Below are 26,160 nucleotides of genomic sequence, written 5' to 3'. Positions count from 1 at the left end.
TGTAACAGATGTGTAACATATCAACATAGCTTATTTTGTATTACTTTGACAAAAATTGTAATATCCTAAAACCGCTTTTGGCGATGCAACTATTAGATTGGATCATTTTTTTTTTCTGAAAAAACACACCCTTTTCCGCAGCAGCGGCGCTTGAAATTCTCACAGCGTGGTGCGAAGCCGAGTTGAAAGGGACAGAGGAAGGCATGGGAAGGGTGGAAACTCCTTCGACAGCGTGAACAAACTCACCCACGTCTTCGTTGACCAACAGAAGAGAGCAATATTTACGCCCAACACTGAACGGCAGGAAGTCCAACTGAAATTGCAAGGAAGGTTTGTTGGGTTAAAACGGGTTTAAATCAGATAACTTTTTAAAGTAAAAAAACAACATATCACACTTGAATGTTTGCGCAATAAGTGAAACAATGATATGGTGGCTGTTGATGTACTAGTTTACTTGGTAATGCTGTGAAATTTATGAAAATGAGTTTAATGCATGCATAAAACATAAAAGCCCACACTAGAAAACCGCAAAAACGGATATTTTTGCTTTACTGCCGCAAACCGACCATATTTTTGTGGCCACTAAAGCATGAAATCCCACCTGAATATCTGCGGGGTTGCCGGGCTCCAAATACACGAAACTCTCGTGACAGTAAAACGCCGTTAGTTGTGAGGTCATAATGGGTTCTCCTCTAGTCGAGACTTCGGGAACAGGTCGGTCAACAGGTGGCGGACTGGGGGGTGGTGACGGTTCTTTAGGCTGTCCATGGTCAGTTTTTGACTTGACCTAAGTAAAATTCCAAGTTACCTAATATTATCGTTGTGTCCGTCGTCGTATTTTTGTGAGAATTGTTACTTGCTGTAAATAGACATTGAGACATTTTACTTTCTTGCATGAAATCTTGCCGTGAATCAGGCTAATAAATTCCTCTATAAGTGTCAAAACACTCTAGAAAAGAGCAGTTAAGTGACAAGAGACTGACTGAGTATTGTATAAATCAGGCCAGTTACTTAAAGTAAAGTTTGCACTATGGATCTTCACTACAGTTAACTACGGTACACGTTAAGAATAAAAGGACTTGACGACTTACAGATTTGATACGGGACGACAAGCTTTTCTTCACACTTCTCACAACTCCATGTTTCCTTCCAATATCAAGTGGGGAGGGCGGACCGCCACTCGACTCAACCAGAACAATTCGGAAATTTCCAGCTTTGCCGAATGTGTTGTTCACCTACAAAAAAAACAATCGTTTGTTTGAAAACTTAAACGAAAAAGAAGCAAAACTTTATAAGTCTACAATACTTTCAATACGCATTCACTAAACAAAGCTTGTGGGTCAATTGAGCTCCAGCGATTTATGAAACGTTTAAATGCATTTATATAAAACTTTTGAAAACAGTTTTTATACCTACCGGCACAAGCACTTTGCACATCTCATAACACGGAGTTTCCACCTTCACGGTGTTGGTGGGATGAATATCGTCGACCGCAGTTCTCATTGTGAAGACGAGAGTCGAACCAACCGTCGCCAAACTCCTCGTGTAACCGGTGCTGACAGTTTCCCTCCTGCCAACCAACACTAATACCGCCTCCGCAGGTCGGATGAGTCGACTTGTGAAGTGAACATCCAGGTTTACCTCACCCCTGTTGTGCGTAAATATAATTTCCGTTAATGCCAACATTATCTGCAGTCTAGGTCATGTGAAATGGGGTGAATGCAAGCGCATCCAAGCAGGCACAAGAATACGAACAACACAGTATAACTATTTGTCACCCATAATTATAACTTCAAATATGGGCATACCAGACCAGCATAAATTACAACCGGGGCTATGTTAAGTCCATGTAACATGTCTCAGCATAAAGTCGTACCTCAAAAAAACATTTTTTTCTTAATCATAAGGCAAACGCATTGACAATGTAACCGTGACGCACCTCGGTGGCACCAGCACTTCCTCGCCGGCTGGTAAGCGAAAATCTTCCGCGTCCCGACCCGCGACATTTGCGACGTATTTCAGAGGGCGCGAACTGGGGTTGGTGAGTCGTACTTGTCTTCGCACAGTGGAATGAAGCGAACCGATGAATTCCACGGATGACTTGGGCGCGTACTGGGGTAGGTTTTGGTACAAGTAGACACAAAGCTGCGGGAAGATGACAAATAAGCAACAAAAGAAAGGTCAATCGTAAGAAACCAGTTTGTTCATTTTTATCTAACCGGTACGTCAAGTTTTAGTCACAATATGTACAATCGTGAATGATTTGGGTTTAGAGATGAATGTATTAGGTACGCCACTATCTTTTTTTTTCTATCCAGATGGACGATAAAACACGGATACAAAACTCACCATGAGCAAGGCGATTGGGTTGGGATCAGTGATGTCCGTAGCCTGTATGTCATAATCCGCTCCAACACTACTAAGAGCTCGCACAAGTATAAGCGTGTTGTGTAGACATTGCTCTGGGCTTGCGGGAGCCGTGTACATCTCACTGAAGTACTGAGAGATCTACAATAATGTAGGAATAATGGAAAGGTTCGTGTCGACATCGTATAAACATTTGACACAAACAGAACATCAGTTTTGGTTTTCAATTATCTTTTCTCCTGCAGTAATCATGCTTTGCTCGTCACAACCACATGCCTGATATCACTTTTAAACAATGCACAACTCACCAGCCACGGACAGTAGGCTGAGACAGCCGCGGCTAGAACGAGTCCATCCAGCAAGTCGTAATCAAAGTTGACCACCCAACGGGACGGTGGCGCCCCGCCCTTCATGAGATCGGCAGTCGACTCACCCCACACTTGGTGGCGCTGGTGCTCATAGTGGTGATTAAGCCAAGCGAGAACAATCCGCTCGCCAGTGCTGAGGAAAGTATGAAATGTTTTAAGGAAGTATTTAATTTCAGCCAAGCGGACAACAAGGTAGATATAACATCCATTACAAACTACATATTGAGTGATGGATCCAACAGATTTGAAAAACTATACGTCTACTATTGCCAAGTTTCAATATTTTTTGGTTAATACGAATGATAAATTGTTCCGTTCAGAATTAAAGCACAATCTCACCTGTAGACATTACTCGCCAGAGGGTCTGGATTCACTGTTGGAAGCGGAAGTTTTTTATCCACCGGCTTCAAACTCTTGTACTGGTGCGGAGTTATTCGTGAAAGCACAAGAACCTGAACAAAATATACACTACATCCTTTTAAACCAAAGTTTTGGCAACCGAAAAACGTGGAATTCAACTTTCCTAGCTTTAGAAATATAACAAAACAAAGCAAAACAGGTAGTGATTGGGAGAATAAAAGAGTTGGGTTCAACTGTATTGACTGGGCTGCGACTACTCGCCCATTCACAGGCGCTATCCCGCTACTGATCAACGCGGGAACTTTTGGCTGCTCCCTTTCGGGCCTGGCCCGGTTCGTTCCTCCTTGGACAACTTGGATGCTCTGGGCTACCCCGGAGTCTCCATATTGACGCCGAGCTTAGCGCGGACGCCCGATCGACATAGGTCAAGACGCCGCAGAGCTCCCAATCTCAAGCCGTCCTCCAACTCAAGCCTCCGAAGTCGCACGGATTACAGACTCACGCCAACGAGCCCGGCGGGTTCGAGGCGACAAAAGAGAGCTTACATATCACTGCCTTGTAGCGCCGCCCTAAAACTGTGACGTAATTTGATTGACAGGCGCATTCGCAACATGCATTCAAGCCATATGGTTGATTGTCTAAATGTCAGTGCACGAAAGGCAGTTAAATATTTGCGTTGTAAGCCAATAGTGTGGAAATGGCATTATTGTTCATCACAGGTCGAAATACGGAAAAAAGTTCAAAGAAATTGCAGAAGTGTATCGAAAGCGGAAATGATAATGATGTTTTGTACAAAGCCATCAGGAAGGTTTGCTCTGACTGAAAAAATCAACATTCTTTGGGCAGTAGATGTCAGTATTATGTCATTGGAGGAAAGAAACCCACCAAGTATTTATCATTACAAGTCTATTGTTTACAAATTTATAAAGCAGTTTTCAGCATTGGAGATAAGAAACTGATGATAACAACAAACCACACAAATCAACTGCAGTGGGGACGTAACAACGTTAGGATTCAGATCTCAAAACAACAGTTTTGTCAGCATGAAGCAAGTTCCGACAAGAAATTCGGAAAGAAAAGAGTTGGGTTCAACTGTATTGACTGGGCTGCGACGACTCGCCCATTCACAGGCGCTATCCCGCTACTGATCAACGCGGGAACTTTTGGCTGCTCCCTTTCGGGTCTGGCCCGGTTCGTTCCTCCTTGGACAACCTGGATGCTCTGGGCTACCCCGGAGTCTCCATATTGACGCCGAGCTTAGCGCGGACGCCCGATCGACATAGGCCAAGACGCCGCAGAGCTCCCAATCTCAAGCCGTCCTCCAACTCAAGCCTCCGAAGTCGCACGGATTACAGACTCACGCCAACGAGCCCGGCGGGTTCGAGGCGACAAAAGAGAGTTTACATATCACTGCCTTGTAGCGCCGCCCTAAAATTGTGACGTCATTTGATTGACAGTTATGTACACATAGGGGTCCATATGGTCAACTGCGTGCAAGTCAAAATTGAAGAGCAGTTAAATATCTTGCGAAATGTTTGATTATTTGATGGTGGGAAAAGACAAAAGTTTGAATGAAACTAAAGACAAGTAACGAATGATGACATGATAATAACTCTATTGCATAGACAACACAATTTTGCCAAAATAAGACGAATTCGGGAGATTTTATCAACGCGAAAAATGTTACTCACAAATTATTAAAATTAAAACAACACTGCCATGAACAATGAAGAAGCATCACTAGTGATTAAAACAAACCACGCTAGTCGATAGCAGTGGGAAATCAACTGATTACTATTCATTATCTCACAACGTCAAAACGAAAGAATGGAAAGAGTTCTTGGAAAAACACGTTCTTCTTTGAGGCAAGTCTCCAATTAAAATTCGGCAAAGAAAAGAGTTGGGTCCAACTGTATTGACTGGGCTGCGACGACTCGCCCATTCACAGGCGCTGTCCCGCTACTGATCAACGCGGGAACTTTTGGCTGCTCCCTTTCGGGCCTGGCCCGGTTCGTTCCTCCTTGGAGAACCTGGATGCTCTGAGCTACCCCGGAGTCTCCATATTGACGCCGAGCTTAGCGCGGACGCCCGATCGACATAGGTCAAGACGCCGCAGAGCTCCCAATCTCAAGCCATCCTCCAACTCAAGCCTCCGAAGTCGCACGGATTACAGACTCACGCCAACGAGCCCGGCGGGTTCGAGGCGACAAAAGAGAGCTTACATATCACTGCCTTGTAGCGCCGCCCTAAAACTGTGACGTTATTTGATTGACAGGCGCATTCGCAACATGCATTCAAGCCATATGGTTGATTGTCTAAATGTCAGTGCACGAAAGGCTGTTAAATGTTTGCGTTGTAAGCCAATAGTTTGGAAATGGCATTTTTTTCATCACAGGTCGGAAAAAGGGAAAAAAGTTCAAAGAAACTGCAGAAGTTTATCGGAAGCGGAAATGATGATGATGTTTTGTACAAAGCCATCAAGAAGGTGTGTTCTGACGGAAAAAAAATCAACATTCTTTGGGCAGTAGAAGTCAGAATTATGTCATTGGAGGAAAGAAACCCACCACGTATTTATCATTACAAGTCTATTGTTTACAAATTTATAAAGCAATTTTCAGCATTGGAGATAAGAAACTCATGATAACAACAAACCACACAAATCAACTGCAGTGGGGACGTAACAACGTTAGGATTCAGATCTCAAAAAAATAGTTTTGTCAGCATGAAGCAAGTTCCGACAAGAAATTCGGAAAGAAAAGAGTTGGGTCCAATTGTATTGACTGGGCTGCGACGACTCGCCCATTCACAGGCGCTATCCCGCTACTGATCAACGCGGGAACTTTTGGCTGCTCCCTTTCGGGCCTGGCCCGGTTCGTTCCTCCTTGGACAACCTGGATGCTCTGGGCTACCCCGGAGTTTCCATATTGACGCCGAGCTTAGCGCGGACGCCCGATCGACATAGGTCAAGACGCCGCAGAGCTCCCAATCTCAAGCCGTCCTCCAACTCAAGCCTCCGAAGTCGCACGGATTACAGACTCACGCCAACGAGCCCGGCGGGTTCGAGGCGACAAAAGAGAGCTTACATATCACTGCCTTGTAGCGCCGCCCTAAAACTGTGACGTCATTTGTTTGACAGGCGCATTTGCAACATGCATTCAAGCCATATGGTTGATTGTCTAAATGTCAGTGCACGAAAGGCTGTTAAATGTTTGCGTGGTAAGCCAATAGTGTGGAAATGGCATATTTTTCATCACAGGTCGGAAAAAGGGAAAAAAGTTCAAAGAAACTGCAGAAGTTTATCGGAAGCGGAAATGATAATGATGTTTTGCACAAAGCCATCAAGAAGGTGTGTTCTGACGGAAAAAAAATCAACATTCTTTGGGCAGTAGATGTCAGAATTATGTCATTGGAGGAAAGAAATCCACCACGTACTTATCAATACAAGTATTTTGTTTACAAATTTATGAAGCAGTTTTTTAACAATTTTTGAAACTTTAAACATCGGCATTGGAGATAAGAAACTCATGATAACAACAAACCACACAAATCAACTGCAGTGGGGACGTCAAAAGGTTAGGATTCAGATCTTAAAAAATAGTTTTGTCAGCATGAAGCAAGTATCCAATTAAAATTCGGCAAAGAAAAGAGTTGGGTCCAACTGTATTGACTGGGCTACGACGACTCGCCCATTCACAGGCGCTATCCCGCTACTGATCAACGCGGGAACTTTTGGCTGCTCCCTTTTGGGCCTGGCCCGGTTCGTTCCTCCTTGGACAACCTGGATGCTCTGGGCTACCCCGGAGTCTCCATATTGACGCCGAGCTTAGCGCGGACGCCCGATCGACATAGGTCAAGACGCCGCAGAGCTCCCAATCTCAAGCCGTCCTCCAACTCAAGCCTCCGAAGTCGCACGGATTACAGACTCACGCCAACGAGCCCGGCGGGTTCGAGGCGACAAAAGAGAGCTTACATATCACCTCCTTGTAGCGCCGCCCTAAAACTGTGACGTAATTTGATTGACAGGCGCATTCGCAACATGCATTCAAGCCATATAGTTGATTGTCTAAATGTCAGTGGACGAAAGGCTGTTAAATTTTTGCGTGGTAAGCCAATAGTGTGGAAATGGCATTGTTTTCATCACAGGTCGGAAAAAGGGAAAAAAGTTCAAAGAAACTGCAGAAGTTTATCGGAAGCGGAAATGATAATGATGTTTTGCACAAAGCCATTAAGAAGGTGTGTTCTGACGGAAAAAAAATCAACATTCTTTGGGCAGTAGATGTCAGAATTATGTCATTGGAGGAAAGAAATCCACCACGTATTTATCAATACAAGTATTTTGTTTACAAATTTATAAAGCAGTTTTTTAACAATTTTTTAAAACTTTAAACATCGGCATTGGAGATAAGAAACTCATGATAACAACAAACCACACAAATCAACTGCAGTGGGGACGTCAAAAGGTTAGGATTCAGATCTTAAAAAATAGTTTTGTCAGCATGAAGCAAGTATCCAATTAAAATTCGGCAAAGAAAAGAGTTGGGTCCAACTGTATTGACTGGGCTACGACGACTCGCCCATTCACAGGCGCTATCCCGCTACTGATCAACGCGGGAACTTTTGGCTGCTCCCTTTTGGGCCTGGCCCGGTTCGTTCCTCCTTGGACAACCTGGATGCTCTGGGCTACCCCGGAGTCTCCATATTGACGCCGAGCTTAGCGCGGACGCCCGATCGACATAGGTCAAGACGCCGCAGAGCTCCCAATCTCAAGCCGTCCTCCAACTCAAGCCTCCGAAGTCGCACGGATTACAGACTCACGCCAACGAGCCCGGCGGGTTCGAGGCGACAAAAGAGAGCTTACATATCACTGCCTTGTAGCGCCGCCCTAAAACTGTGACGTAATTTGATTGACAGGCGCATTCGCAACATGCATTCAAGCCATATAGTTGATTGTCTAAATGTCAGTGGACGAAAGGCTGTTAAATTTTTGCGTGGTAAGCCAATAGTGTGGAAATGGCATTGTTTTCATCACAGGTCGGAAAAAGGGAAAAAAGTTCAAAGAAACTGCAGAAGTTTATCGGAAGCGGAAATGATGATGATGTTTTGTACAAAGCCATCAAGAAGGTGTGTTCTGACGGAAAAAAAATCAACATTCTTTGGGCAGTAGAAGTCAGAATTATGTCATTGGAGGAAAGAAACCCACCACGTATTTATCATTACAAGTCTATTGTTTACAAATTTATAAAGCAATTTTCAGCATTGGAGATAAGAAACTCATGATAACAACAAACCACACAAATCAACTGCAGTGGGGACGTAACAACGTTAGGATTCAGATCTCAAAAAAATAGTTTTGTCAGCATGAAGCAAGTTCCGACAAGAAATTCGGAAAGAAAAGAGTTGGGTCCAATTGTATTGACTGGGCTGCGACGACTCGCCCATTCACAGGCGCTATCCCGCTACTGATCAACGCGGGAACTTTTGGCTGCTCCCTTTCGGGCCTGGCCCGGTTCGTTCCTCCTTGGACAACCTGGATGCTCTGGGCTACCCCGGAGTTTCCATATTGACGCCGAGCTTAGCGCGGACGCCCGATCGACATAGGTCAAGACGCCGCAGAGCTCCCAATCTCAAGCCGTCCTCCAACTCAAGCCTCCGAAGTCGCACGGATTACAGACTCACGCCAACGAGCCCGGCGGGTTCGAGGCGACAAAAGAGAGCTTACATATCACTGCCTTGTAGCGCCGCCCTAAAACTGTGACGTAATTTGATTGACAGGCGCATTCGCAACATGCATTCAAGCCATATAGTTGATTGTCTAAATGTCAGTGGACGAAAGGCTGTTAAATTTTTGCGTGGTAAGCCAATAGTGTGGAAATGGCATTGTTTTCATCACAGGTCGGAAAAAGGGAAAAAAGTTAAAAGAAACTGCAGAAGTTTATCGGAAGCGGAAATGATGATGATGTTTTGTACAAAGCCATCAAGAAGGTGTGTTCTGACGGAAAAAAAATCAACATTCTTTGGGCAGTAGAAGTCAGAATTATGTCATTGGAGGAAAGAAACCCACCACGTATTTATCATTACAAGTCTATTGTTTACAAATTTATAAAGCAATTTTCAGCATTGGAGATAAGAAACTCATGATAACAACAAACCACACAAATCAACTGCAGTGGGGACGTAACAACGTTAGGATTCAGATCTCAAAAAAATAGTTTTGTCAGCATGAAGCAAGTTCCGACAAGAAATTCGGAAAGAAAAGAGTTGGGTCCAATTGTATTGACTGGGCTGCGACGACTCGCCCATTCACAGGCGCTATCCCGCTACTGATCAACGCGGGAACTTTTGGCTGCTCCCTTTCGGGCCTGGCCCGGTTCGTTCCTCCTTGGACAACCTGGATGCTCTGGGCTACCCCGGAGTTTCCATATTGACGCCGAGCTTAGCGCGGACGCCCGATCGACATAGGTCAAGACGCCGCAGAGCTCCCAATCTCAAGCCGTCCTCCAACTCAAGCCTCCGAAGTCGCACGGATTACAGACTCACGCCAACGAGCCCGGCGGGTTCGAGGCGACAAAAGAGAGCTTACATATCACTGCCTTGTAGCGCCGCCCTAAAACTGTGACGTCATTTGTTTGACAGGCGCATTTGCAACATGCATTCAAGCCATATGGTTGATTGTCTAAATGTCAGTGCACGAAAGGCTGTTAAATGTTTGCGTGGTAAGCCAATAGTTTGGAAATGGCATATTTTTCATCACAGGTCGGAAAAAGGGAAAAAAGTTCAAAGAAACTGCAGAAGTTTATCGGAAGCGGAAATGATAATGATGTTTTGCACAAAGCCATCAAGAAGGTGTGTTCTGACGGAAAAAAAATCAACATTCTTTGGGCAGTAGATGTCAGAATTATGTCATTGGAGGAAAGAAATCCACCACGTATTTATCAATACAAGTATTTTGTTTACAAATTTATAAAGCAGTTTTTTAACAATTTTTGAAACTTTAAACATCGGCATTGGAGATAAGAAACTCATGATAACAACAAACCACACAAATCAACTGCAGTGGGGACGTCAAAAGGTTAGGATTCAGATCTTAAAAAATAGTTTTGTCAGCATGAAGCAAGTATCCAATTAAAATTCGGCAAAGAAAAGAGTTGGGTCCAACTGTATTGACTGGGCTACGACGACTCGCCCATTCACAGGCGCTATCCCGCTACTGATCAACGCGGGAACTTTTGGCTGCTCCCTTTTGGGCCTGGCCCGGTTCGTTCCTCCTTGGACAACCTGGATGCTCTGGGCTACCCCGGAGTCTCCATATTGACGCCGAGCTTAGCGCGGACGCCCGATCGACATAGGTCAAGACGCCGCAGAGCTCCCAATCTCAAGCCGTCCTCCAACTCAAGCCTCCGAAGTCGCACGGATTACAGACTCACGCCAACGAGCCCGGCGGGTTCGAGGCGACAAAAGAGAGCTTACATATCACCTCCTTGTAGCGCCGCCCTAAAACTGTGACGTAATTTGATTGACAGGCGCATTCGCAACATGCATTCAAGCCATATAGTTGATTGTCTAAATGTCAGTGGACGAAAGGCTGTTAAATTTTTGCGTGGTAAGCCAATAGTGTGGAAATGGCATTGTTTTCATCACAGGTCGGAAAAAGGGAAAAAAGTTCAAAGAAACTGCAGAAGTTTATCGGAAGCGGAAATGATAATGATGTTTTGCACAAAGCCATTAAGAAGGTGTGTTCTGACGGAAAAAAAATCAACATTCTTTGGGCAGTAGATGTCAGAATTATGTCATTGGAGGAAAGAAATCCACCACGTATTTATCAATACAAGTATTTTGTTTACAAATTTATGAAGCAGTTTTTTAACAATTTTTTAAAACTTTAAACATCGGCATTGGAGATAAGAAACTCATGATAACAACAAACCACACAAATCAACTGCAGTGGGGACGTCAAAAGGTTAGGATTCAGATCTTAAAAAATAGTTTTGTCAGCATGAAGCAAGTATCCAATTAAAATTCGGCAAAGAAAAGAGTTGGGTCCAACTGTATTGACTGGGCTACGACGACTCGCCCATTCACAGGCGCTATCCCGCTACTGATCAACGCGGGAACTTTTGGCTGCTCCCTTTTGGGCCTGGCCCGGTTCGTTCCTCCTTGGACAACCTGGATGCTCTGGGCTACCCCGGAGTCTCCATATTGACGCCGAGCTTAGCGCGGACGCCCGATCGACATAGGTCAAGACGCCGCAGAGCTCCCAATCTCAAGCCGTCCTCCAACTCAAGCCTCCGAAGTCGCACGGATTACAGACTCACGCCAACGAGCCCGGCGGGTTCGAGGCGACAAAAGAGAGCTTACATATCACTGCCTTGTAGCGCCGCCCTAAAACTGTGACGTAATTTGATTGACAGGCGCATTCGCAACATGCATTCAAGCCATATAGTTGATTGTCTAAATGTCAGTGGACGAAAGGCTGTTAAATTTTTGCGTGGTAAGCCAATAGTGTGGAAATGGCATTGTTTTCATCACAGGTCGGAAAAAGGGAAAAAAGTTAAAAGAAACTGCAGAAGTTTATCGGAAGCGGAAATGATGATGATGTTTTGTACAAAGCCATCAAGAAGGTGTGTTCTGACGGAAAAAAAATCAACATTCTTTGGGCAGTAGAAGTCAGAATTATGTCATTGGAGGAAAGAAACCCACCACGTATTTATCATTACAAGTCTATTGTTTACAAATTTATAAAGCAATTTTCAGCATTGGAGATAAGAAACTCATGATAACAACAAACCACACAAATCAACTGCAGTGGGGACGTAACAACGTTAGGATTCAGATCTCAAAAAAATAGTTTTGTCAGCATGAAGCAAGTTCCGACAAGAAATTCGGAAAGAAAAGAGTTGGGTCCAATTGTATTGACTGGGCTGCGACGACTCGCCCATTCACAGGCGCTATCCCGCTACTGATCAACGCGGGAACTTTTGGCTGCTCCCTTTCGGGCCTGGCCCGGTTCGTTCCTCCTTGGACAACCTGGATGCTCTGGGCTACCCCGGAGTTTCCATATTGACGCCGAGCTTAGCGCGGACGCCCGATCGACATAGGTCAAGACGCCGCAGAGCTCCCAATCTCAAGCCGTCCTCCAACTCAAGCCTCCGAAGTCGCACGGATTACAGACTCACGCCAACGAGCCCGGCGGGTTCGAGGCGACAAAAGAGAGCTTACATATCACTGCCTTGTAGCGCCGCCCTAAAACTGTGACGTCATTTGTTTGACAGGCGCATTTGCAACATGCATTCAAGCCATATGGTTGATTGTCTAAATGTCAGTGCACGAAAGGCTGTTAAATGTTTGCGTGGTAAGCCAATAGTTTGGAAATGGCATATTTTTCATCACAGGTCGGAAAAAGGGAAAAAAGTTCAAAGAAACTGCAGAAGTTTATCGGAAGCGGAAATGATAATGATGTTTTGCACAAAGCCATCAAGAAGGTGTGTTCTGACGGAAAAAAAATCAACATTCTTTGGGCAGTAGATGTCAGAATTATGTCATTGGAGGAAAGAAATCCACCACGTATTTATCAATACAAGTATTTTGTTTACAAATTTATAAAGCAGTTTTTTAACAATTTTTGAAACTTTAAACATCGGCATTGGAGATAAGAAACTCATGATAACAACAAACCACACAAATCAACTGCAGTGGGGACGTCAAAAGGTTAGGATTCAGATCTTAAAAAATAGTTTTGTCAGCATGAAGCAAGTATCCAATTAAAATTCGGCAAAGAAAAGAGTTGGGTCCAACTGTATTGACTGGGCTACGACGACTCGCCCATTCACAGGCGCTATCCCGCTACTGATCAACGCGGGAACTTTTGGCTGCTCCCTTTTGGGCCTGGCCCGGTTCGTTCCTCCTTGAACAACCTGGATGCTCTGGGCTACCCCGGAGTCTCCATATTGACGCCGAGCTTAGCGCGGACGCCCGATCGACATAGGTCAAGACGCCGCAGAGCTCCCAATCTCAAGCCGTCCTCCAACTCAAGCCTCCGAAGTCGCACGGATTACAGACTCACGCCAACGAGCCCGGCGGGTTCGAGGCGACAAAAGAGAGCTTACATATCACCTCCTTGTAGCGCCGCCCTAAAACTGTGACGTAATTTGATTGACAGGCGCATTCGCAACATGCATTCAAGCCATATAGTTGATTGTCTAAATGTCAGTGGACGAAAGGCTGTTAAATTTTTGCGTGGTAAGCCAATAGTGTGGAAATGGCATTGTTTTCATCACAGGTCGGAAAAAGGGAAAAAAGTTCAAAGAAACTGCAGAAGTTTATCGGAAGCGGAAATGATAATGATGTTTTGCACAAAGCCATTAAGAAGGTGTGTTCTGACGAAAAAAAAATCAACATTCTTTGGGCAGTAGATGTCAGAATTATGTCATTGGAGGAAAGAAATCCACCAAGTATTTATCAATACAAGTATTTTGTTTACAAATTTATGAAGCAGTTTTTTAACAATTTTTTAAAACTTTAAACATCGGCATTGGAGATAAGAAACTCATGATAACAACAAACCACACAAATCAACTGCAGTGGGGACGTCAAAAGGTTAGGATTCAGATCTTAAAAAATAGTTTTGTCAGCATGAAGCAAGTATCCAATTAAAATTCGGCAAAGAAAAGAGTTGGGTCCAACTGTATTGACTGGGCTACGACGACTCGCCCATTCACAGGCGCTATCCCGCTACTGATCAACGCGGGAACTTTTGGCTGCTCCCTTTTGGGCCTGGCCCGGTTCGTTCCTCCTTGGACAACCTGGATGCTCTGGGCTACCCCGGAGTCTCCATATTGACGCCGAGCTTAGCGCGGACGCCCGATCGACATAGGTCAAGACGCCGCAGAGCTCCCAATCTCAAGCCGTCCTCCAACTCAAGCCTCCGAAGTCGCACGGATTACAGACTCACGCCAACGAGCCCGGCGGGTTCGAGGCGACAAAAGAGAGCTTACATATCACTGCCTTGTAGCGCCGCCCTAAAACTGTGACGTAATTTGATTGACAGGCGCATTCGCAACATGCATTCAAGCCATATAGTTGATTGTCTAAATGTCAGTGGACGAAAGGCTGTTAAATTTTTGCGTGGTAAGCCAATAGTGTGGAAATGGCATTGTTTTCATCACAGGTCGGAAAAAGGGAAAAAAGTTAAAAGAAACTGCAGAAGTTTATCGGAAGCGGAAATGATGATGATGTTTTGTACAAAGCCATCAAGAAGGTGTGTTCTGACGGAAAAAAAATCAACATTCTTTGGGCAGTAGAAGTCAGAATTATGTCATTGGAGGAAAGAAACCCACCACGTATTTATCATTACAAGTCTATTGTTTACAAATTTATAAAGCAATTTTCAGCATTGGAGATAAGAAACTCATGATAACAACAAACCACACAAATCAACTGCAGTGGGGACGTAACAACGTTAGGATTCAGATCTCAAAAAAATAGTTTTGTCAGCATGAAGCAAGTTCCGACAAGAAATTCGGAAAGAAAAGAGTTGGGTCCAACTGTATTGACTGGGCTACGACGACTCGCCCATTCACAGGCGCTATCCCGCTACTGATCAACGCGGGAACTTTTGGCTGCTCCCTTTCGGGCCTGGCCCGGTTCGTTCCTCCTTGGACAACCTGGATGCTCTGGGCTACCCCGGAGTTTCCATATTGACGCCGAGCTTAGCGCGGACGCCCGATCGACATAGGTCAAGACGCCGCAGAGCTCCCAATCTCAAGCCGTCCTCCAACTCAAGCCTCCGAAGTCGCACGGATTACAGACTCACGCCAACGAGCCCGGCGGGTTCGAGGCGACAAAAGAGAGCTTACATATCACTGCCTTGTAGCGCCGCCCTAAAACTGTGACGTCATTTGTTTGACAGGCGCATTCGCAACATGCATTCAAGCCATATGGTTGATTGTCTAAATGTCAGTGCACGAAAGGCTGTTAAATGTTTGCGTGGTAAGCCAATAGTTTGGAAATGGCATTTTTTTCATCACAGGTCGGAAAAAGGGAAAAAAGTTCAAAGTAACTGCAGAAGTTTATCGGAAGAGGAAATGATAATGATGTTTTGTACAAAGCCATCAAGAAGGTGTGTTCTGACGGAAAGAAATCAACATTTTTTGGGCAGTAGATGTCAGTATCAGAATTATGTCATTGGAGGAAAGAAATCCACCACGTATTTATCACTACAAGTATTTTGTTTACAAATTCATAAAGCAGTTTTTTACAATTTTTTGAAACTTTAAATATCAGAATTGGAGATAAGAAACTCATGGTAAGAACAAACCACACAAATCAACTGCAGTGGGGACGTCAAAAGGTTAGGATTCAGATCTTAAAAAATAGTTTTGTCAGCATAAAGCAATTTCCCCAAACAAAATTCGGTAAAGAAAAGAGTTGGGTCCAACTGTATTGGCTGGGCTGCGACGACTCGCCCATTCACAGGCGCTATCCCGCTACTGATCAACGCGGGAACTTTTGGCTGCTCCCTTTCGGGCCTGGCCCGGTTCGTTCCTCCTTGGACAACCTGGATGCTCTGGGCTACCCCGGAGTCTCCATATTGACGCCGAGCTTAGCGCGGACGCCCGATCGACATAGGTCAAGACGCCGCAGAGCTCCCAATCTCAAGCCGTCCTCCAACTCAAGCCTCCGAAGTCGCACGGATTACAGACTCACGCCAACGAGCCCGGCGGGTTCGAGGCGACAAAAGAGAGCTTACATATCACTGCCTTGTAGCGCCGCCCTAAAACTGTGACGTCATTTGATTGACAGGCGCATTCGCAACATGCATTCAAGCCATATGGTTGATTGTCTAACTCTAAATGTTAGTGCACGAAAGGCTGTTAAATGTTTGCGTTGTAAGCCAATAGTTTGGAAATGGCATTATTGTTCATCACAGGTCGAAAAACGGAAAAAAGTTCAAAGAAACTGCAGAAGTTTATCGAAAGCGGAAATGATAATGATGTTTTGTACAAAGCCATCAGGAAAGTGTGATCTGACTAAAAAATCAACATTCTTTGGACAGTAGAAGTCAGTATTATGTCATTGGAGGAAAGAAACCCACCACGTATTTATCATTACAAGTCTATTGTTTACAAATTTATAAAGCAATTTTCAGCATTGGAGATAAGAAACTGACGAAAACAACAAACCACACAAATCAACTGCAGTGGGAACGTCACAACGTTAGGATTCAGATTTAAAAAAATAACCTGGATTTTGCAATAAATTAATTTGTTTTGTAACTTTCGAGGCGGATATTTTGAAACACGGTCGCTGTACCTTCTATCACGTGTATAGTTAATCTTTAACGCGTTTAGCTCAAACTTTAGTTTGAAGTTTCCTATTTGTAATAATAATGATTTTCCTTACGTAAAGCATATGTTTTCCAATCTTCATTTCAACTCTTACATTGTGTCCTATACTTGACTAACAAGCGACTGTGCGTGATCGCCATTTGCCACACCTGATGAAGCGAGGATAGTGACTGGTGCCAAGACACAAGACAAACACAGTTCCATTGTAATAACATTGTTTACCTTAAATAGTTGCAGAAGTAAATCTGTCCACGCCCTCTTTGATACCGACTCGAACAGCTCGTCTTCTATCTGCATTGTTGACGTTACTTTGCCCCTCTCTTCATCGAGATCTTCGGCGCCATCTTGCGGTTGTGAATGTTTACCCAACTGCTCTTGTCTCTTTGCCTCACGTTCGCGCACTTTCACCCAGCGACGATAATCACGCGCTGTGAGGAGAAACTCTGGCCTGATCGCCGATACTGACGCTCCCTGTCCTCTGTTCAGCAACAAATACGCGTTTATTCAAAATGTGGGAACTCTGTTTATTTGATGTTTATGTTTTAAGACTTAAATTCATGACAGAAATTAAAATTCGACAACTTTTATAAGAATAAAACCCTTAGTTGTTTGTCGTTATTATCAATTAATTTATACCAGAAATTAAAATTTAAACACAAACCTCAGGAAGGTAAGAAGGGTGGAATGTTGCCAGTGAAGTTGCAGAACTCGCTCGGTGGCATCACGTGGTAGGGGTTGGTTAATGGGAATACCAGGAACCATCCTGTGCAACGTTAAGATATCTTATGCGCTTAATTGGATATTTATGGGCGTAAATTAAATAACCATCATGGCGACGCCAATGAAATACCCGTGAGTAAGCTGCTTAAAGCGATAGCTCAGCTTATATACCAAGTACAAAAAACCTGATTGGGATTAGTGGTCAGAATAACCTGGGTTAAAGTACTCCACAATTATATCGTTCAGGCGTTTTGCCACAATGAGTTGTGTTCAAATCATATTAGATTTGCGTGGCACAGTGGTTTTCATGCTCTAACGGAGAAATGTGCATGTATAAAAGAGATAAGAGTTATTATAAATGCAACAGACAATAGAGCACACTAGACCAGCGTTACCTAAACTACGTTGCTACCCTACTTCCAATTATTACTGTCAAACAAAAGGAGTTGTGGAAACCTTTAACCAGTTAAAGAGGATCGGGCACGAAAAAGTTTGGGAAGCCCTGCACTAGACTTTGAATAGAAACAAGAGCGCAACAAAAAAAATTCGAACAATAAAAAATACAATATAATTACCTTCCACATAAGTGTTGCAGCATGTCATATACGGTTTTCACGTCCTTTTTCAAGTTCGTGTCCCAACCTCCAACCGTCGGTCGCGATCGTTTGCCGTTAGATGTCGCATCGCGTTTAGGAGGAACGCGCACGTCATCCTCGTCATATGGGATCCGCGTCACTAACCTAATACAAGAACGTAATAACTGAAAGACAATAAATCCTTTTTTTGTTGAAAAGTTTGTGTTTAATAACTGGGTGGTTATGAAATGAAACCTAAAATTGTGTAGATTTTTCACAAAACAATAATTTTACAAAAAGACAGGATTCAATGAACTGATTATTTGCGAAATAGAACACAAAATCGCATGTTATTTCCCCTGGGGATTTTCAACCCTTTTTCTCCAAATGGCCAGCAAAGAAAAGTAAAATAATAGCAACCAATGTATTTTAGGCCCGCCTGTTAAAGCAAAAAATTAGTACATGTATTTATTTCTGGAGTACAAACCTCCGCAGACTTTGTGGAACTGTGATGGGGAACGGACCTCCCGGCCAGCCATGGATTGAGAACCAGCGTTGAGCCGCGAGTAACACCTCGTGGTGAAAGTGCGCCTCTAGTGAGCTCTCGAACGGAAAAATAGCCGAACCGAGAGACCGGGAGACAAGCTCGCGTTGGGCATCGTCAGCACTTTTCTGGTTCAGTGTGATGCGCTGAGGCGTGAGGAATTGACAAAAGTTAAGATAAAAATAGTAAAAAATCACCTGTTTTTCGCTGCAGTGAAAATATGTTGTTGTTTTTCGCCAAATAAAAATGAAATTTTAAAAATTTGCAGAATTCTAGTTGTGAACAAAATGAGCAAAATAAACTTATGACTGAGTAAATATTAGAAATTGTTAAACTATCTCCGTGATAAAAGGGCAAAGGGATTCCCTCTTTTAGCAAGACATAACAAACAAGTAACATTACAGATGTTTGGAAGGTACCATAGGTTCGTATTAGTAGGTAGAATCCGTCGATAATTTACGTAACAGTGACAAAAAATTTATTTGTGACATAAATATAAACGTATCGTGTTCTTCATACCTTTTGCATGGAGGCAACATCGTGTGTGGCGTTTTTGGGCTGGTTGTTACGTAGTTGGGAGGCTGCTGTTGTATCACTGTTTGCCGGGAGAGCAGGATGTGCTCCGTCTCTCGAACTCTGTTCAAACTCCGACTCTTGAGACGAAACCGCACGTCAAGATGCATTTTATCAATTAAATTCTTGTTCGAATAAACGACGTCGGATTTAAAGATCGCTTTTCAACACAAACTGTAACCACCAATACTTTTTTTGATATGAAATATATTATCCAGATATGTTGGAAATTTGTCGTTTGTTCAAAACCTGGCCCACGACAATATGCACAAATTTTGGTTTCATACTAACGTCCAGCTATTTTAAAATAATTTTTACTCAGCAGCATTCCTTTCTTTCAGTCTGACTGTAACTAACTTCCTTGGCCTGACTCGACTTCCCTCGGGTCTAACTGACTGCCTCCTTACCTGGAGCTGACGAGCGCGATTGAAACGTTATTGAGTCCGGTATAGACCCGCTGAACCCAGATGCAGTTGTAAGAAAGTAAGAGCTGCTTGTGTTGCCTGCGCATAAACTCCAAGAGAAAACAATAAAAACCTGAGCCTCAACGTAGCCTGCCTAAGAACTAAAGCTGGTTCTTTAAAGCTTCAGTTAAAAGAAAACCTAGCAGATTGATCTAACTACGCCTGTATGCAAAACCATGCAAGTTAACCAACTGTTTCGCAAGAATATTTGGTTTCTCGCGTTCCACCAATCACCTCCCAAGGCGTGCGACATTCTGGCCATTTTTGGCACAATGTGCAGCACACAACCTGAAATCGAGGACTCGGTTTTCATTTGATCGTTTTACCGGATGCTGTGTTGGTCGATTCTTCGAACGAAGTTGACGTCGTTCCGAAGTGAGAGCTCGTCGCGCTCGTGCTCCCTCGTGTGGACGGACGATGGGGAGAAACGCAGGGCAGTAGGACTGCTTCACCAAGGCTCGCTGATATTACAAATGCAAATGCTTTACTGCCTGTCTTAAAAAATGACTTAGCAAATTATGTCTAAAACAATGGAAGTTTTGTCAGTTATGCAATGGGTCAAGCTATTTGTTGCCAACCGGGCATGAACAACCTAGACACAAAAGGGTAAAGCAAACCTGAGTTGGCATCCTGGGCAAGTCCACGTAGCTGCTTATCCTGTTCGCACACTATCTGGTGGTCGTTTCTGTGTGCGGCTAGGAATGGATAAACTGTGAGAAGGCAGTTGTCCGCAGTGGCCGTCACAGGAATGCTGAACCTGAGAAACAAAAGTGGGGATTACTACGTTGGTGTTTTTTTTGTTTATTCTCGTTTTATGCTTCTGTGTTTTCTCTGGGTTCAAGACCCTGTTTTTTATGTTAAAATAATGGGATGAGTGCAAAATAAGTGGAGTTAATAACTTTGAATAAAAAAAGCCAAAGCTAAGATGCTGTTACGGTAGTAGTACTGATGATGAACCAAGTATAGGTTCGAAACGTTTACTTAAAATGATTAACAGCATCTTAGCTTCGGCTTTTTATATTGGGATGAATACCACAATACCTTACACTGTTTAATTAACACTATAGCCAACAACGCAGTCCCAACGAAGTTCTATACCGTGTTCACAACAAAAACAACTGGAAATAATTATTCAGTACAATTGAACTTACAAAGGCAAATACACCGTATGATAAAAGTACAAAAAAATAAAGTCCATGAATTTTCTTACCTTCGTCCAGCATCGTCGATGAAAGTAAGGTCAATGGTGGCGGAAACAGGTTTGTCCGAACTGAATGTCATCACACACGGCACAAGCACACTAACCGTGTTATCCACTGCGTAAAACATGGTGGTTTGGAGGTTAACATGCACAAGACGCAATGAAAGCTTGGCAAAACATTTAATTACCCGCCGAGAAGGACTTCGGAACTGAAATTGTTGGACCGTTCGGAAAATCAACGGCGAAGCAAGATACCAAGGATCCGTCGTCCGCCTCTACATCCGGGACATTCACCTTCAGGGTGCTTTCCCTGTTTTAAAAACAATGCAGTCACACTCATAACCGCAAATGAGGATGTCTCAAACCCCTTTTATTCCTACTCCAACCAAAATGAGGAAACGTGGTTCAAACTTTTGCAACACGAATTCTTTAAATTATAACAAAGACCGCAAAATAAGTATAATTTTTCTTGTTGTGAATTCTTGTTGTGAATAAAATGAGTAAAATAACCTTGTGGCTAAGAAAATATTACAATTGTTCAACTATGTCCGGGATAGATTGTGCCTCTAAAAAGGGCAATGGAATTCTTGGACAAGACATTACAGCGGACAAAATGTTTACTTAGCGTATCCAGTGGCGACGATGTTGAACTCGGCGTACACGGCGGTGGCCAGCGGGACAGGGGTCAACACGAGGGCGAGAGGGTCAAAGGAAATGGTAGGCGGCTGCAGTAGGGCACTGAAGGTCACATGCCTGAAAAACAACCAATCGTGTGTCGACGAGCTTGTGAATGATCAAAATTACATGATAAGTCATTCGCGCATTTAATATGCCTGGACGCATAAGGAAATGCACACCGGAAAATGTATAATTTCGCATTAGCTTTTAGGGGCGTGATTTGTCTTTATCTACCTGTATGGCTTTGTTTTGTCATCGTTGAGAATTATCGGAATTTTGTAGAAGAAACTTCCAGGTTTAGTGGGAGAAAATATGACGGTCATTGTGATCTTCCTGTTCGGTTCCAAATATCCTGACACGTTATCAAGCGGAAACCACGCACCTCCTGGTTTCAAAAACCTGAAATGCGCCATAGTAGTATGACTTACTCAAAAAAGAACCATGTTCAGTGGATTTAAATACTTTCTCATGACCAATAATATGCTTTAAAGTGTCTACTAGCCAACAACTTACGCAAAAGCGGAATCTTCCGACATGTTGTCAGCAGCTCCAAGATCAAGCTGCCATTTCACCCCAGTGTTGCTTTTGTTGGAAAGTGTGAGTTGTTTTCTGTCGCCTCCCGCTTCGGCCGCGTTCAATTCCATAAAGGAAACGGGTAAAGTAAAATCCAACCTGACAACACAATCATAACCAGGTTAATTACAGTATAAAGTTTACACATTTAGCAGCGTTAATTTGCCGCGCATTTTCATTAGTAATAAGTTTTCAAAATATCAATAGAGAATGGACAAGAAAGAGACGCATATTCCAACTTCAAGTGTCCCTTTTTCAACAGAAAACTTGACACGATTAGTTGCGTCACAATTACAATAACACAAATATACACCTCGACGAAGAGACGTCAAGAATGGGCCGAAGAGCTGTGGCGACCACCCTTCTTCGGGGTGTGGGTATATTGATAATGATTGGACGGGGTGTGATGATGTGACGTTCGGACGGTGCCGGGGTTGGAGGGAAAGTACTGGGTGTGGGACTGGGAGCCCCCGTTTTGTTGATAACGACTGGGAGTGTGAAATCGTATGACGCCACCTATGCACCGGAAAGAGCATTAGTAATAGTAGCATGTGTAAAATATAATGCATTTTTAGCAATTTTTACCAGTACGTTTATGTAATTACTTGCAAGTGTATTTTGACGAGAGATATTGCATAATGGCACCAATTTGCTTTTTGGAAATGGCATAAAGTTAGACTCCGATGTATGAGAAGATGTATTACATTAAAGGTAATTTTAGCCAATTTAACCTGACATTTCATACAAATTTCGTCGCTTACAGCAGTTGGGTGGAAACTGAGAACGCACGCCAAGTTTTGTTGTCCGCATAGTTCCACGGAATAATTGTGAGGCGACATCGGTTCGTGGTCGTTTGGATCATCTGCAAATTGAAGAAGGTGTAAAAAATATTTTAGAGTGCAATATCGTTTCAACCAAGCATATATTTTTTGTGTTCATTGCATGTTTTGTGTTAATAAGCGTGCAGCAAACGATTTAAAGTCTATACTAAATGATGTAAAAGAGATGCAGCATTTTACCGTCGAGTTCCTCTTCAGGAAATGACAAAGCAAAGTCAGCATGTTTGCTCAGGTCGAATTCCGCCTTTACTTTAGTCGAAGTCATGTTGATGAGATTGAATGGAATGTTGACGGTTGAACCACAGTAAACACCGCTGAACTTGAACGCCTGTCAATCACCGACGGAATTGTTAACATATCATACCATACAGAAAACTTGCGTCACACACCAATTAAGCCAAAATGCAACGTTACCAACTTGCACCAATGTAGCATAAACGTACCTATTTTTACAAAGTTAACCATGAGCATATTTTTTTAATTTATTGACATTTTTTAGATTGAGTGAGGTTGAAAAAGCGGCACCAACATTAGAATGCAAAAAAAGACAAAAATGCCACGAACAATTGACATTTTCTGGACACTATTAACGTTCCAAATTTAAAGGGAAATTCACCTTAACGTCGATATCAACTTCTGGCGGCTCCACCGTTCCTCCCATTCTCAGATCAATTGTTTTCCAACCTCGAATATTGACTTGAATCCATGTATCGAACTTTACCACAGCGTTCGGCGAAAGAATGATCTTCATGCAAAAAAATATATGCTTTTTACAATTCACGAAGTAAAATTTTAGTGAGAGAGTCACGGCTGACAACATACCTTGAGCTCGGTGTTTCCCCCCACGGGGACTACCCCGTGCACTGGTGACACAGTCATGCCCGGGAAGGGGTTGGAGTTAATGACGTAGAACATGGCGTGGTTGTGGCCGGAGTTGTGCAGGAGAGCTGTACGGGTTGTGCGCATATTGAGAGGGACATTGCCAAACAAAATGCGCCGCTCCACGAACTTCAAGGTAAAAATATCGTTTTATTCACAGTGTGATAGAAACGTTTGGACAACTTGGGCTTAAACATGGTTGAATAAGAACCTTAAAACATTAAAGTTATCCATTAAAATTTAAAGCGAAAAGAAAGGCAAAAAAAAGCAGCATGTACCTGCACGTTCGCCGCCCCGAGCTTCGCGAGGCATTTCAGTTTCATCGAATTTCCGTTGTAAACTTGGAGATGAAACTCGCCCTCCAGTGGCGCAAAATAACTCGGATGAAAGACGACCTGTTTGAACAAAAGTCAACGTTTTTATTTTTAAATGAAATCTTTAATTGAAAAATTCCAAAATTCCATTCAACGGAATTAACAACCGACCTCGCATTTCAGATCTTGAAACGGCCCCACTGTGCCCGTGGCAGGTCTAATGCTGAAGGCGGTTCCACGGTCAGTGAGGATCGGAGACCAGGTAAAGTCGGCTGCATAGTTACGTCGATTGTGAAGAGTCACCACCGATCTGAAGAACGTCATGTTAAACACGCGACAAGGTTATGCTTCTTTCCCTTGTTAATTAAGTTAATATAGGATGATACACCGCTACAAGAACTGTTCTCTCGTCTGACCTGTATCCAGCCTCTATTGGTAGTCCCTGATCCGCGTGGAGGTCGAGGAAGTCGGATGAGAGCTCAAGAGCGACCGGAACGACCTTGGCCAAAACAAGCACGTGGCTTTCATGCTGGGAGTTCACCGTGTAACTAAAGAAATATCAACAGACAAAGTTATTTAAAATTGTATCGGAAAAAATAGATTACAAAAGCAACAGAAAAGTAAACGTATTAATAGTCTTTAGTGTAAAAATGTAAAAATTTAATGAACTGTTCAAGTGACTTTTTTTTCGGTGGTCGGACATCACAAACACGAATAAACCACGCAAATAAAACTTCAACTCACGTGATCGAACGTTGAAATTTTCCCTCGGTGTTGGATTCGAATACAAGAGTAAACTGAGCTTTCGACTGGGCGGGAATGACCTGGGAGAGTGGAGATGTCTGACGTAATTCCTTGCAGTCGATCACAACCTGGAACGTGTCATGTTCAATAACACGTGACTAAAGCCGAGTTGAGGCGAAAAACAGATAACTTTTTCACACGAAGGCGCCTATGCATTTATTTGGTACAATGCTTAATAGCAATGCAAAATTTCAATTTACCTGCACGTGGATATAGTGGTTGAGGTTGTTGACGATGTGAAGTTGTTTGTGGTTTGTTGAACGGAGACAAATGCCACCAAAGTCGATCGTCGGAGGACCGATTATAACTTTGTGCAAATCCTAAATTAATCAAAAAACATCCGTAATAGAACGCGGAAGGCGCGATCGACCCACTAGGAATCCCATTACTTGGCGATCTCAGCTGCCAAATGCCCACAGTAACCCTTGACCTAATGCAGCTCTGTGGACAGAGCAGTGACTCGGTATGCCTTGGGTCGTTAGTTCAAGCCTCACCGGGGGCTTGATGTTACGTATTAAGTAATTTAGATAGGGAAAGAAAAAATAGCACTAACTTTGAGTTTCAAATTTATATTAAACCTGGGGAGTAAGTTGGCGTCTGCAGTCATTTTTCTCCGTGTTAGTGGTGGGAACTGCATTCAAGCCGTCGGTAACCGGTCTTGTGGTTGCCTGGCGCTCCTGATTGGCCAGTTGACGCGTCGTTAGCAACCGGTGCTTCTCGTTTAGTGGCATCACTTGGTGGGGCTCTAAACAAAAAAAAACAAATATTTTCTATTGCTGCTAAAATTTCTATGTTGTAAAAACAAGTTTTTTGAATTAGTCAGCTTTAATAGGCAGTTAGTTTCAGAATGATGCAATGATTTGTATGAGACAAGTTTCTGTGCTTTACTTTGGTATGTTGCCAACTTTCGTTTTCGTGGGTATGTAAGTGAGAAAAAAATATCAGTCGACACAATTTTGAATAATATTGCATTTTAGGCGTCTGTACCTAAATTTAGTACAGAAATATACAGAAATTGAGTGGTGTGGATATATTATATGTATGCTGCATCTTATTGACCTCCATTTTACCTGGACTTTCAATTTCTCTAGCTGAAAGTTTCGGGGGTTTCAGTCCAGCCGCTGGTTTCATCGCAAGGTCCTTCTCATTGCACATCTCCCTAAATTCTCTGCGGCGAAAAATTACATGTAAAATTGTAAAAAATATATATACATATATATACATTTATGTCACAGATAATGGAATTATACACGGCATATATATAGTTTATACAAAAGTTTACATAAACCTAATGATCAATATTTAAAAAATACCTGTTCTGTTCCATCTTTCGCCGTTTATCGCCGCATTCACGCAGAAATTGAGCATATCTGTCCTTGTGTTCTTTCCTGGTTTGTTCCTCCTCGACTGTATAAGCATAATCAGGATCCACGTAGGTATGTCTCTTGCTCTTCGTGTAAGGCGTCTGATAATCCTCATCGCGTTTTGAAGGTCTGATACTTTGAGCTCTGAAATAATATCGAACAACTCCAATACGGCAATTGCATTTAAAGAACGA

At 43.2% G+C, this 26,160-nt stretch overlaps 1 protein-coding gene across 1 annotated transcript in view; it reads right to left on the bottom strand.

Annotated features, from left to right (window-relative positions):
- Positions 1-26,160, bottom strand: part of LOC145911281 (cilia- and flagella-associated protein 47-like) — a 37,927-nt gene that overhangs the window by 7,728 nt on the left and 4,039 nt on the right. Inside the window, exons 11-43 of the mRNA XM_082998570.1 lie at positions 25,916-26,110; positions 25,673-25,770; positions 25,181-25,347; positions 24,803-24,922; positions 24,543-24,670; positions 24,215-24,346; positions 23,970-24,108; positions 23,763-23,879; positions 23,428-23,613; positions 23,222-23,350; positions 22,786-22,933; positions 22,528-22,628; positions 22,080-22,282; positions 21,707-21,865; positions 21,428-21,592; positions 21,137-21,268; positions 20,704-20,825; positions 20,525-20,630; positions 19,932-20,071; positions 19,641-19,775; positions 18,797-18,930; positions 18,221-18,423; positions 17,734-17,898; positions 17,100-17,201; positions 16,661-16,916; positions 3,075-3,187; positions 2,676-2,868; positions 2,350-2,508; positions 1,940-2,145; positions 1,417-1,648; positions 1,092-1,235; positions 602-787; positions 130-313 (exon numbers count right to left, since the gene is read on the bottom strand). Of these exons, the coding sequence (XP_082854696.1) occupies positions 130-313; positions 602-787; positions 1,092-1,235; positions 1,417-1,648; positions 1,940-2,145; positions 2,350-2,508; positions 2,676-2,868; positions 3,075-3,187; positions 16,661-16,916; positions 17,100-17,201; positions 17,734-17,898; positions 18,221-18,423; positions 18,797-18,930; positions 19,641-19,775; positions 19,932-20,071; positions 20,525-20,630; positions 20,704-20,825; positions 21,137-21,268; positions 21,428-21,592; positions 21,707-21,865; positions 22,080-22,282; positions 22,528-22,628; positions 22,786-22,933; positions 23,222-23,350; positions 23,428-23,613; positions 23,763-23,879; positions 23,970-24,108; positions 24,215-24,346; positions 24,543-24,670; positions 24,803-24,922; positions 25,181-25,347; positions 25,673-25,770; positions 25,916-26,110 (5,099 nt within the window). The remainder of the gene's footprint in view (positions 1-129; positions 314-601; positions 788-1,091; positions 1,236-1,416; positions 1,649-1,939; positions 2,146-2,349; positions 2,509-2,675; positions 2,869-3,074; positions 3,188-16,660; positions 16,917-17,099; positions 17,202-17,733; positions 17,899-18,220; positions 18,424-18,796; positions 18,931-19,640; positions 19,776-19,931; positions 20,072-20,524; positions 20,631-20,703; positions 20,826-21,136; positions 21,269-21,427; positions 21,593-21,706; positions 21,866-22,079; positions 22,283-22,527; positions 22,629-22,785; positions 22,934-23,221; positions 23,351-23,427; positions 23,614-23,762; positions 23,880-23,969; positions 24,109-24,214; positions 24,347-24,542; positions 24,671-24,802; positions 24,923-25,180; positions 25,348-25,672; positions 25,771-25,915; positions 26,111-26,160) is intronic.

This window comes from Ascidia mentula, chromosome 8, assembly GCF_947561715.1.
Source record: "Ascidia mentula chromosome 8, kaAscMent1.1, whole genome shotgun sequence".
Lineage (NCBI taxonomy): Eukaryota > Metazoa > Chordata > Ascidiacea > Phlebobranchia > Ascidiidae > Ascidia > Ascidia mentula.
The sequence above is the reverse complement of the archived record's forward strand: the minus strand, read 5'-3'. Positions and strand labels throughout refer to the sequence as shown.